An 11,717-nucleotide genomic window follows, 5' to 3' on the forward strand; every position below is an offset into this window, starting at 1 on the left:
GATTGTAGAAAGCGTTCAAAGCCACTCTGCATTCAACAGCTATTTCAGGGAGAATTACAATGTGCAAGAACTGTTCCTAAATTGTTGTAGTCTCCTTCTGTGTGAGCCAGCTGGTTAAGAGAGTTTGAATAATTTCCCAAGCGACTCCAGTTAAGTGGACACTTGAACACTCTGTACCTATGAAAATATAGAAAAGACACAGTTTTCCACCCTGGACCCAAAGTGAGTCTTTCAGAATGGGACTCTGAATCATCTTTCTTTTTTGCTTAAAACCCTCTCAGAGAACATAACGTGAACTATGAGGGCTTACATAATCTGGCCATGCACACCTCTCTGGCATTACCTCACCCACTGCTGCAGCGACCCTGAACTGCCTTCAGTTCTTCCAGAGTGCAAAGCGCTACAGCATCTTTGCACATGATCCTAGGGCATGTTATGTACCCTCTGCCCCAGCACCTAATTAGGTCTCTCACTCTTCCATCAGAGCTCAGCTTCAATGTCACTTTCTCAGGACAGCCATCCCAGGCCTGCCACAAGTCAGGGCATCTTCTTACCTCCCATTTTTCCTCCCGCTATTCTTCTTTGGCACTCACCACAGTTTTTCAGTCTGCTTTTGACTGTGTGGTAAACTTATTTCATCAGTCTCATCAAGTAGACTACAAACAAGAGTCATAATGTTTTGTGCATTCTGGTGTTTAGCCAAGTGCCTGCTACATACTAGGCATGCAATTCCTTGTGGTGCATCAAGAATGAAAAAAATTAATAATGTCGGAGGTAAAGTTTTGATTCTCAGTCTAAAATTTAGCATCCATTCTATCGACAAAGATTCCGCATTTTTCATTTCTATCTCTGTCTTTAAATAGCAGTGGAGATGGTTAAGATTGGAAAGTCTGAACTCTAAACTTCTTTACACGTTCTAGATCCCTTTACTGAATATGCCAACAGCTCTAATCCTGATGCTAATTTTAAATTGCTTGTAGTATGGTTATATAGTCATTAGTTGTTAAAAGGAAAGTTAATGAAAGAGTGAAGTTTCTGATTTTGAAAAACCACAAGGCAACTAATTATCTATTTCCTCTTTTATTTCAAAGGCTGAAATGGATTCTTGTTATTGAATAGGGTAGGGAACATGATGAGCCTAACTGGTGATGAGATAGGTTTTGTTTAACTGTATTTTTCATCAATTTCAAGTGTGTCTTTAGTCAGCCATATGAGCTATCATGCCTATCTTTTATAAGAGTGTTCCTCTATACAAGAACATATCTCTCACAATAATTTAATCACAGTGACTTTTGTTTAAGCTAATTTTGACACAAAAAGGATGGATTCGAAGTGTTCCTAAACTATAAATATGTTAAAAGCTGGAATTGTTCATCTCCTAAGACCCATACGGCATTTAAATTATTATAAAACACTGTCTTCTGGGTATCTTAACTCAAAAAATTACATCTTACATGATACATATATCAAAACCTAACAATTGTAAGTGGATATCCTTCCACTCATTTTTAGAACACCTTCCTAAGGAAGCTAAGTGCCAGTGACCTCTCAAATTCTCTATGTGTTTCATATTATGCATTACAGTGGAAACGGATTAGAGAGCCACTCTACAAGTGGGTTAGTGAGCTTGATAGCCAAGCAGTCCAGATCATTATAGATTGCACCTCATACAGTTTGGTTGTATATCCCTAAATATTGTCACCTTCCAAAGCTAAAAATCTAATATTCATGTCACAAAAATCTATGGGAAATTATGGGTAATAACAGTGTTCACCAACAATTACACTTCACATCTCCAGTGTTGTTAACACTTTTGTAGGAATTACCTCCCTCAGTCCACACAACAACCCAATGAAGTAGGTACTGTTAGTAAGCCCATTTTATGAATGAGAAAACTGAGACATAGACAAAGTCACAGCTACACCATTACTAAGCTCTTTTGGAACTCAGGTAGCCCAACTACAGAGCACCCACTTGTAACTATTAAACTAGAAAACCTCTCATATATACTTATTTAAGAGCGATGAATCAGGGATCTTGGTCCTGCTTGCTTTCTTTCTCTTTATTTTTCCTTTAGGAGATGGTGTCCGGGGGGGCGGGGGTGGGTACGTTTTATTTTGTTTTGTTGTAAGAGAAAAGCTGAAAGTGTGCCTTCTTTCTTTCTGAACATCTTTTTCCAAAGCCTTTTACCTTCATCTGGGGCCAGAAAGGACACTGGTTCCACAGACAGAGCACTAATGAGCTTCCCTCTCTATCTCCCTCTCTGTCTCTCTGTTCTGCAGTTAATAGCCAAGATACCAACCATCACAGCAGTTTGCAACTTGCACGGGGAGAAGCTGCAGGTATTTAAGCAATCTCATCCAGAGATAGTGAATACACTGTTTCCTCCGTTATACAAGGAGCTCTTTAATCCTGACTGTGCCACCGGCTGCAAATGAAGGGGACAAGAGAACTGTCTCATAGTCATGGAATGCATCACCATTAAGACAAAAGCAATGTGTTCATGAAGACTTAAGAAAAATGTCACTACTGCAACATTAGGAATGTCCTGCACTTAATAGAATTATTTTTCACCGCTACAGTTTGAAGAATGTAAATATGCACCTGAGTGGGGCTCTTTTATTTGTTTGTTTTTGAAATGACCATAAATATACAAATATAGGACACTGGGTGTTATCCTTTTTTTAATTTTATTCGGGTATGTTTTGGGAGACAACTGTTTATAGAATTTTATTGTAGATATATACAAGAAAAGAGCGGTACTTTACATGATTACTTTTCCTGTTGATTGTTCAAATATAATTTAAGAAAATTCCACTTAATAGGCTTACCTATTTCTATGTTTTTAGGTAGTTGATGCATGTGTAAATTTGTAGCTGTCTTGGAAAGTACTGTGCATGTATGTAATAAGTATATAATATGTGAGAATATTATATATGACTATTACTTATACATGCACATGCACTGTGGCTTAAATACCATACCTACTAGCAATGGAGGTTCAGTCAGGCTCTCTTCTATGATTTACCTTCTGTGTTATATGTTACCTTTATGTTAGACAATCAGGATTTTGTTTTCCCAGCCAGAGTTTTCATCTATAGTCAATGGCAGGATGGTACCAACTCAGAGTTAAGTCTACAAAGGAATAAACATAATGTGTGGCCTCTATATACAAACTCTATTTCTGTCAGTGACATCAAAGCCTTGTCAAGATGGTTCATATTGGGAAGGAGACAGTATTTTAAGCCATTTTCCTGTTTCAAGAATTAGGCCACAGATAACATTGCAAGGTCCAAGACTTTTTTGACCAAACAGTAGATATTTTCTATTTTTCACCAGAACACATAAAAACACTTTTTTTCTTTTGGATTTCTGGTTGTGAAACAAGCTTGATTTCAGTGCTTATTGTGTCTTCAACTGAAAAATACAATCTGTGGATTATGACTACCAGCAATTTTTTTCTAGGAAAGTTAAAAGAATAAATCAGAACCCAGGGCAACAATGCCATTTCATGTAAACATTTTCTCTCTCACCACGTTTTGGCAAGAAAAGGTAGAAAGAGAAGACCCAGAGTGAAGAAGTAATTCTTTATATTCCTTTCTTTAATGTATTTGTTAGGAAAAGTGGCAATAAAGGGGGAGGCATATTATAAAATGCTATAATATAAAAATGTAGCAAAAACTTGACAGACTAGAAAAAAAAAGATCTGTGTTATTCTAGGGAACTAATGTATCCCAAAGCCAAAACTAACTCCTGTGAAGTTTACAATTACATCATCCATTTACCCTAGAATTATTTTTTTAGCAACTTTTAGAAATAAAGAATACAAGTGTGACATTAGGATCAGAGATTTTAGACTTCCTTGTACAAATTCTCACTTCTCCACCTGCTCACCAATGAAATTAATCATAAGAAAAGCATATATCCAAGAAATTTGTTCTGCCTGTGTCCTGGAGGCCTATACCTCTGTTATTTTCTGATACAAAATAAAACTTAAAAAAAAGAAAACAAACTAAGAGAGAAGTTTATGTATAAGACAATGAAAATTATGGTCTCCTGTAAGTATATCCCAGCCACCAACTCCTAAAGACCTGCCCTTTTCTCCATATTAAACACACACACACTTACACACACACACATACAAACCCCTGCTTTGTAAAGTTTCCATCAGTGGAAACTTTGATTTCTTTTTTTAATCTCTTATGCTCTCCTGAAGTTCATGGTTGAGCACCATCTCCAAGATACCACAGAACTCTTGATTGATGATCAAAACAGTAGTGTCATCTTTTCCTTTTAGAAAACGGAACATTTTCTCACCTCATGATTGATGAATTCTAAACCAATGGGGAAAAACAAAAAGGCTTTAAAATAATGAATCTGTTTCTCAACTACTGTTATATTCAATTAATTTAACTACATTGAACCAAATTACCTTTGGTTCTAAGAAGACAGCTGTAGACTGCTTATTATGCTGCTACAGGGACTCAATTCTTTTTGGTGTAAATGTCACTCCTGCTAGCTCTTTGTATAAAGAATTAATTCCCAGAGTCATATTTCCTTCTAATGGAAAGATTACTCTACTGATTGCTAGGAAAACAGGGTAATGGAAGGCACTCAATTAAACGAAGCCGTTTCCAAATGCAATGTATGTTTTATGATTGGCTTGTGATAGGCGATGCTTCATGTGTCTACTTGGTGTTTCCCTTTGAGCTTTGAACTTATGTCAAACTTTGTTTTCATTGTTCTGTTGGCCTAGTGTTTTCCATTGTCAGCCTGTAATTCCTGCTCAGTTGCAGAGGGAATTATTTATTTCCTCCAATTTACCTTAGAGGATTTAAATTGGCTCAATTGATGAAGTGGCTCAGAATTTTTTCCTCCCTTTTCCCATGGGTGATATAGGAAAAAGATTGTTCCCCACATTTACCTTGGGAGGTACTGCTTTGAATTTGTGTTGTTTCCACTAGCGTAAGCATTTCATTGGGACGGCATGGACCTTTTGAAGCTGGGAGGAAGGAAACAGAGCTAGCATCTGAACCAGAGCAAAACAATGGCAACCAGGACATACTCATCCCACTTAGTTGAGAGAAGAGATTTCTAGTTTGGGTTACAGTTGCCCAACCTTCCCTTTAAAGAGAATCCAGTCATGTTTTCAATGGTAAAAAGCCTTAAAAAGCTGCCCTTCGAAGATCTCCTATGACTGCATGTCAAGGTATTTTGTACCTACAATCCCAGAACTTGGTTCCTTCCCTATGAGGACTAACAAATGTTCACAACAATCATGATCAAGTGTGCACTGGAAGAAAAAATCCACAATCTGGGCTTCTCACTTCGTGCTTCATAAATGACAATCACTGCTTGATGCAGATGTTGCACTGTATCCACTCAGGGATGTTTCCTTAAAAAAAAAATACATCAAGAAGGAGGAAAAAATTAAAAACAGGAAAATGACAACAAAATGTGAATGGTATAAATTAAATATGTTGCTGAGAGCACCTCTCTGACAAGGCTTTCAGACCAACAAGCAGTAACTTCATGTTATAAACTAGATTGACTTATTTGGACTTGCTGAAAAGTTGCACCCAAGTAAGGACAACTTGGTCTCATTTTCTAAACTCTGCTAAGAGCCAAATAATCTAGCTGTCCCATTCAGAGGAATTTTTATCTCCCTGCAAATCCAAACTCTCTATACAAATCCTGAACAAGGAAAATACAGAAATCTAACTGGCATTAGATAAAATGGACAAGGGAGGTGAAACTGGGTGAATTCAAACTTCAGTGTATTTGTGGTCCATAAAAAGAAAGGGAAATTTTGGAGGGAAAATAGGACAGGAAAGGATTCCAAATCTGGTTTGACACCCGTATATACCCGTACTGTCCATGACTCAACTAATCTCTTTGACCCTTTTTCTGTGGCTCCTTTTTTGTTTTGAGACAGATCTTGTTCAACATGTTGCTCAGGCTGGAGTGCAGTGGCATGAGATCTTGGCTCGCTGCAATCTCTGCCTCCTGGGTTCAAGCGATTCTCCTGCTTCAGCCTCCTGAGTAGCTGGGATTACAGGCACACGCCCTCACACCCGGCTAATTTTTGTATTTTAGGTAGAGATGGGGTTTCACCATGTTGGCCAGGCTGGTCCTGAACTCCTGACCTCAAGTGATCCACCCGCCTTGGCCTCCCAAAGTGCAAGGATTACAGGCCTGAGCCACTGCGCCCTGCCTTCAGTGGCTCTTTTATCCCTCAAAGACTGAAAGCTGAAGGTGGAGATGTTCTCCACAAACATACCCTTTCTGAATTTCCCTTGTTTTAGCACTGTGTTCAGGGCTCTGGACTAAAGTACCTCTGAGTAGGTAAAATCAGAGAATATAACGATCTCCTGAGTGATTAGATTTCTTTGGTAGATTCCAAGAGATCTTAAATCATAATAAACTCTGAATATTAACAAGAGGTGCCAGGGAGGTGTCAGTACATTTCCTATCATAGCTGCCTTGTTCAAAGCATAACCTCAGAGCAGTCAAGCTAAACTGTTTGTAGAAAACCATGAAGATCAACTCATGCTCACTCTCTACAATGCAATGTGTACCAGGCTTGAAGGCAAAAACAATTCTTGGGTCCCAAGGACAACCTAAAACTTACCAGCTTTTTTCAAAAACAACAATCAGATGCAAATAATGGCAGTGTTGTTCTATGTTCTTTGTTTCTGTTCATTATAGAAGCAAGGAAAAATTCTACTTCTATTGGAAATTAGAAGAAATAATTTCTTCCTGACTCTTTTTTTTTCTATAAACTTTTATTTCCAAGGAAGCTGCTACCATTTGCAGTCAATTCAGGCCATGGACGTCTGTGCCCTAACAGAAGCACCGTTCAATAGAACAGCAATAACCTTAAAGTGTGCATCTGTAGTGAAACTCTGCACAAAGTCCCCTGCATAAAGAAGAGAGGAAAGCCTACCATCTGCTTTAGACGAAGTGTTATTTGATGTTCTGTTTCCAACTGTCAGTATAAGCAGCAACTAGAGTAAAGGCCTGATGTGGGAAACTATGGGGGGTCTTTCAAAAAAAGAGCTGACACTCTATTCATTTTTGGGTCTCAGGACCAGAGGGTACAGGGTAGAGGGTAGTTTACCATTTAAAGCAGGGGTTGAAAATTCGAAAGCCTAAAAGGGCCAGGGGGCTTAATGCAAATGGGTGAAGCAGCCCAGGGGCAAGCTGGCCAGGAAATGCCCTGTGGAAAAAGGGACATCCATGATTTACCTGAAACTGAATGCTGCTAGAGCTTCTGAATTTTATAAAATCTCTGAAATTATACATGATGGCAGTTGATTCAGAGCTTAGTGCAGACCAAACAAATACATCACTGAGCAGAAGAGGGCCCATAGATCGTCAGCTTGCAGCCTCTGGTTTAAAGCAAAATCGCATCTGGGGCCAGCTCAACTGCAGCAAGTCTGGCCAGATTCAACCCTGGACGATATTAGAATGATATTAGTTTTGGAAGGAGGGGATGGAGATCTTCCCCTTCTAATACTCAATTTTGTTTTGGTATTTGATTGTCACAACTAGAGGATATAACAGGAGGTCAGTTTAAAAAATAGCAAACAGTCTAAAAATGAAAACAATTCAATTTAGTGATGGCTTATAAAAGACACTCCAACTTGTCTTGCCCAAACTCCCTTCTTCATAGAGCCAGGGGGCTAGATTTCTGGCCACTTTTTTTCTGAAAGGCAAATGCATGACTTTTATTCTTTTGGGTCTCAATGTGTTTCTTGAACTGTGTGACTTCAATATCTGTGACAAGTTTTTATTTTCCCTTAGTTGTATGTGAAGAATTTATTCTATAGTCGTGATCATGTAGTCCTCCATTGTTTGGAAGTGCAGACCATGGATTCCTTTGCAGCAGATGGGGGTTGTCTGTTTGTGCACTTTTTTCCTAAGCTGCTGAAATTCCTCCGATGTGAATGGGCCATAGTAATCTTTGCCTCCTGCGTGACTGTAAGCATGGCCTCCAGTGGATCAGAGAAAGCAGCTCAGTGATTGTTCTCATGGCCAAAAATAAAGCACAAGGGTTACCGGAATTGAATGAGCCCTGTTTAGGGCAGCACAGGGCATCTGCACCCCAGCTGGGCAGCATGATCCTTGTATTCAACTATACTCTTCTGGCAGTAGTTGGTGGCAAGCATTCGCGTGCCTCTGTCACAACCATACGTAGAAACACATTAGGTATGTCTGGAAAGCTACAAATCCCACATCCAAGCACAGTACCGTCTGCTTCATCTGATTAACACACACACAAGAAAGAAAAATTACACCCACAGAAAACTGAGTATGTATTGTAGAAATGTAGAGGAAAAATAAAAATATTTTTTCAAATGTAATTACTTTTAATATATGCTTGTGGAAGGTCTAATACAATGTATGCTGTCTCTGTAATTTTTGCTGTAAATAACTGGAGACGGTGAGTACACTGATTTTTCTATGTCTCTGTTTAAGCATAAGACTTTGTAACAATTTTTTTAGAGGGGGAAAATCAACAAAGAGCAAATATGTACTTGCTTCCTTTCTGCGTGTTATGTACTTCTCAGTTTTTTAATGGAAACTGGTTGTAACAGTTTAAGCATCTTGACGGGTCATTGGTGTTAAGTGTATGCTTCTTTTTGTAATATGACTGAGAAAGGGACAGGGCTGTCAATTAAATCTGCTCCAAAAAATTTGTATTGAAGATTGGCCTAAGACCTGCAAACTCCATCTATAACTAGACAATATGAAAAAGGAAAATTTAAAAAAAAAAGTTGCCTGAGTTAAGTCATCTTTCCTTGTAGCAAATGGCTTTGTCCAAATCCTTTCTGCATGGAATAGCTTAAGGAAAACAAACTCCGCTTTCTGATGAACAAGATATTTTTGTACACATTTATTTCTTATTAATAACCTGAGGTCAGACCACTCATTTGCTGAAGCCATAACTGACCTTCACCAAATAAATGTTGTAAAGAACCTAGGGGAGGGTTGGGGAGAGACTGAGAGGGAGGAAAATCCAAGGTGTCATGAGCTATAGCAACACAGGCAGGAGCAAGTCGTTGAAACTGATGCTTTTCCTGCATCCCAAATATGACTTTAAAAGGCTAGTATTTTATGATGATCGATTTATAATGATAAAAAGATATTTAGATTTAAATGAGACATTCCAATATTTTTGAAATCCCTAACAATGCTTCCTTGCTTTTAGGATTGAGAGAAATGATTTTCATATACTTCCAACATTCAGAGATTTAATGTTTTTACCTTAGCTCCAGCCTACGCTTGTAAAGTGAAGAGTGATTCTAAGTCCCGTGAAACCGTGGGCTGCCTGGGGCTTGGCTGTGCCCACTAACCTACTGCGCCTGGGGGGCAGCATGGGAGGGGTACAGTTTGCGTCTCATTAGCATGCACACCACTGTTGGCAATGCATAAAAGTTGCATTGCCACAAGTATGTAAAATAAAAATATTCACTCTAAAAAGCATAATAATTCTACTTTTTTAAAAGAATAATGTCTCTTATAGTCACCATTGATTTTTCTGGAGTTTAATTACATTATTACCATGTATTCTTATTGGCCTGTAGAGGAAAAAGGCAAACCACAAATAAACCCAGTGACATATATAGTTTTAAAATCTACAATTTTCTGATCTCTCTCTCCTTGTTTAATATATAAGCCCTAATTTCTGTGTATGTGAGTAAAACTGCAGCCTGAGTCATTTAGGAAGTAAGTATTGAGTTTTTTAAATTATAAATATACTAGAATAAAACAGCACTCCCTAACAATTAAAAAAGGGTTTTATATTACTTTAGAATGTAATAGGTTTTTGTCCTTATTTTATGTCCTGTAAATTATTAGTTCAATACTGTTAGCATTCCCGGATAATGCACACATGATTTCTGAATGTTTTCTGTAAATGACAATCAATGTTTATGAAGTTCCCTCCTTTAATGCTGAACAAAATTAAAAGAAGAAAAAGAAAAAAGGACTGCCTAATGGTTTTCTTTCCTCCCCACCCCAACCCCCACTCTCATCCCTGGGAACAGGGAATGGGTAGAAAAGATAAGATTTAGCTTTGAAAACATTACCCCATGGGTTCTTACCTACAGAGTTTTCCTTTTTCTAGTAAGTAATGGTTAATTTTTTTTTTCAGGAAATTCTTGTGTCCTCAGGGACCTGGCCTGAGTTAGAAATATTCATTGAGAAAAGACTGAGTCCATTCTAGCCAAATAGCTTACCAAGTTACAATTAAAATGAGAGCAGTATCTCTCAAAGATAATAGCTCTCTTTTTCTCAGCACTTTAATAAAAGGAAGCCCCAGCTAACAGAGCCATAAGCAACTCCCCTGCAACCATTTTGTTGAAATAACGTGCAGCAGGTTTGAAATGGATATGACAATCCCTACATCTGATGAAAGCTTTCAGATAATTAATGATTAAGTCTCTGTGTCTGATTTTTTTTGTTTTGTATCAAGCTGCTCCACTACCAAAATCAATGCCCACCAACATATGAATGCTCTGAATCTCATTTGGAGCTGGATTAGGAAGCAATTGAGGATAATCACAGACTCACAGTGATGTTGAAAAAGGTAGTTCCAAGAGAGGCCAGCAATTTTTCAGGTGCTTGGAAGTTGCTGCAGATTGGGGTCCCTAGAGCTGAAATGCTCCAAGAAGAGTAGTTTAAAGCAAGATTTAAGAGATTTTAAAAGTAAAAGCGCTGATGCAAATGACAGGATGAGCTCTAGAAACCCTTCTGTAAAGTTTCTTCCAAACTTCGCTGGTCTTTGGAACCAATGAAAACCCTTCCAGTATGTTTCAAGCCACATCTCTACTCAAGACATTCAGATCCCATGTGACTCTGCTCAGAGATTACAGAAACAGAGAACTGCACTGATGTTTCTGTGAGAGCACCATTTATGTCCCTTGGTTTATAATAAAGTCTTCAAGTGTCTAGTCAGAGATGGCAAACATATTACCTCAGCCTATCCCAGGCTCATGTCAATTGTCGTCAATGACTGGTCATAGAACTCTTGGCTAAAAAGTCATCTAAGGTTTTTTTCAGAAACTTAGATCTATGCAGCATTGCAATACAAGATAAAACTTACCATTTTAAAATTCAGCTTGGACCATAAAACATGATAATTATTAACTTTTAATAGAGTTATCAGAAATTATAAATTAAGCCCTTTTTATGCACATAGCTTTGTTCTGTTCATAGATCCTCTTCTTTACTTAAGAGCAAGTCCTGGTGACATATTCCCACAATCACAGTAGGCCAATGTGCATGAGACATGTCAATTATCAAAGGCATAGCCCGGGTGTGGCCACATCTTCCAGGTGGCAGCAGCTCCTTGATCCATTTAGAGAAGAGGCAGAAGTGAAGCAAACCCTCTAATACCATCTTGGCAGTGAGGTGTCTCAGATTACAAAGCCACCATGCTATAAGTTTTCTCTTATTGTTTTCTGAACTTGAACTTGCTAAGCTTAACTGGTTGAATCAATATTATTCCAAGAGACTGTAAAGTTCTTGACAGCCTTGTCTCAGAGACCTTTAAAGCACCCAAGATCGTGAGGTAGGTCATGGCATGGTGGCACTCAATAAATGTGTCAACTACATTTATTGGAGTCTGCTGTCCTTTTCTACTTCTAACTTCCCAACTATTTGCTGTCATTTCACTGATTTTGCCCTTGAGAAAATCATCCTCCAGCAGA

The 11,717-nt window shown here is 38.3% G+C and overlaps 1 protein-coding gene across 1 annotated transcript in view; it reads left to right on the top strand.

Annotated features, from left to right (window-relative positions):
* Nucleotides 1-9,495, top strand: part of RORB (RAR related orphan receptor B) — a 195,565-nt gene extending 186,070 nt beyond the window's left edge. The window contains exon 10 of the mRNA XM_003822192.6: nt 2,283-9,495. Within this exon, the coding sequence (XP_003822240.1) occupies nt 2,283-2,438 (156 nt within the window). The 3' untranslated portion in view covers nt 2,439-9,495. The remainder of the gene's footprint in view (nt 1-2,282) is intronic.
* Nucleotides 9,496-11,717: the final 2,222 nt, after the last annotated feature.

This window comes from Pan paniscus, chromosome 11 (assembly GCF_029289425.2).
Source record: "Pan paniscus chromosome 11, NHGRI_mPanPan1-v2.0_pri, whole genome shotgun sequence".
NCBI lineage: Eukaryota > Metazoa > Chordata > Mammalia > Primates > Hominidae > Pan > Pan paniscus.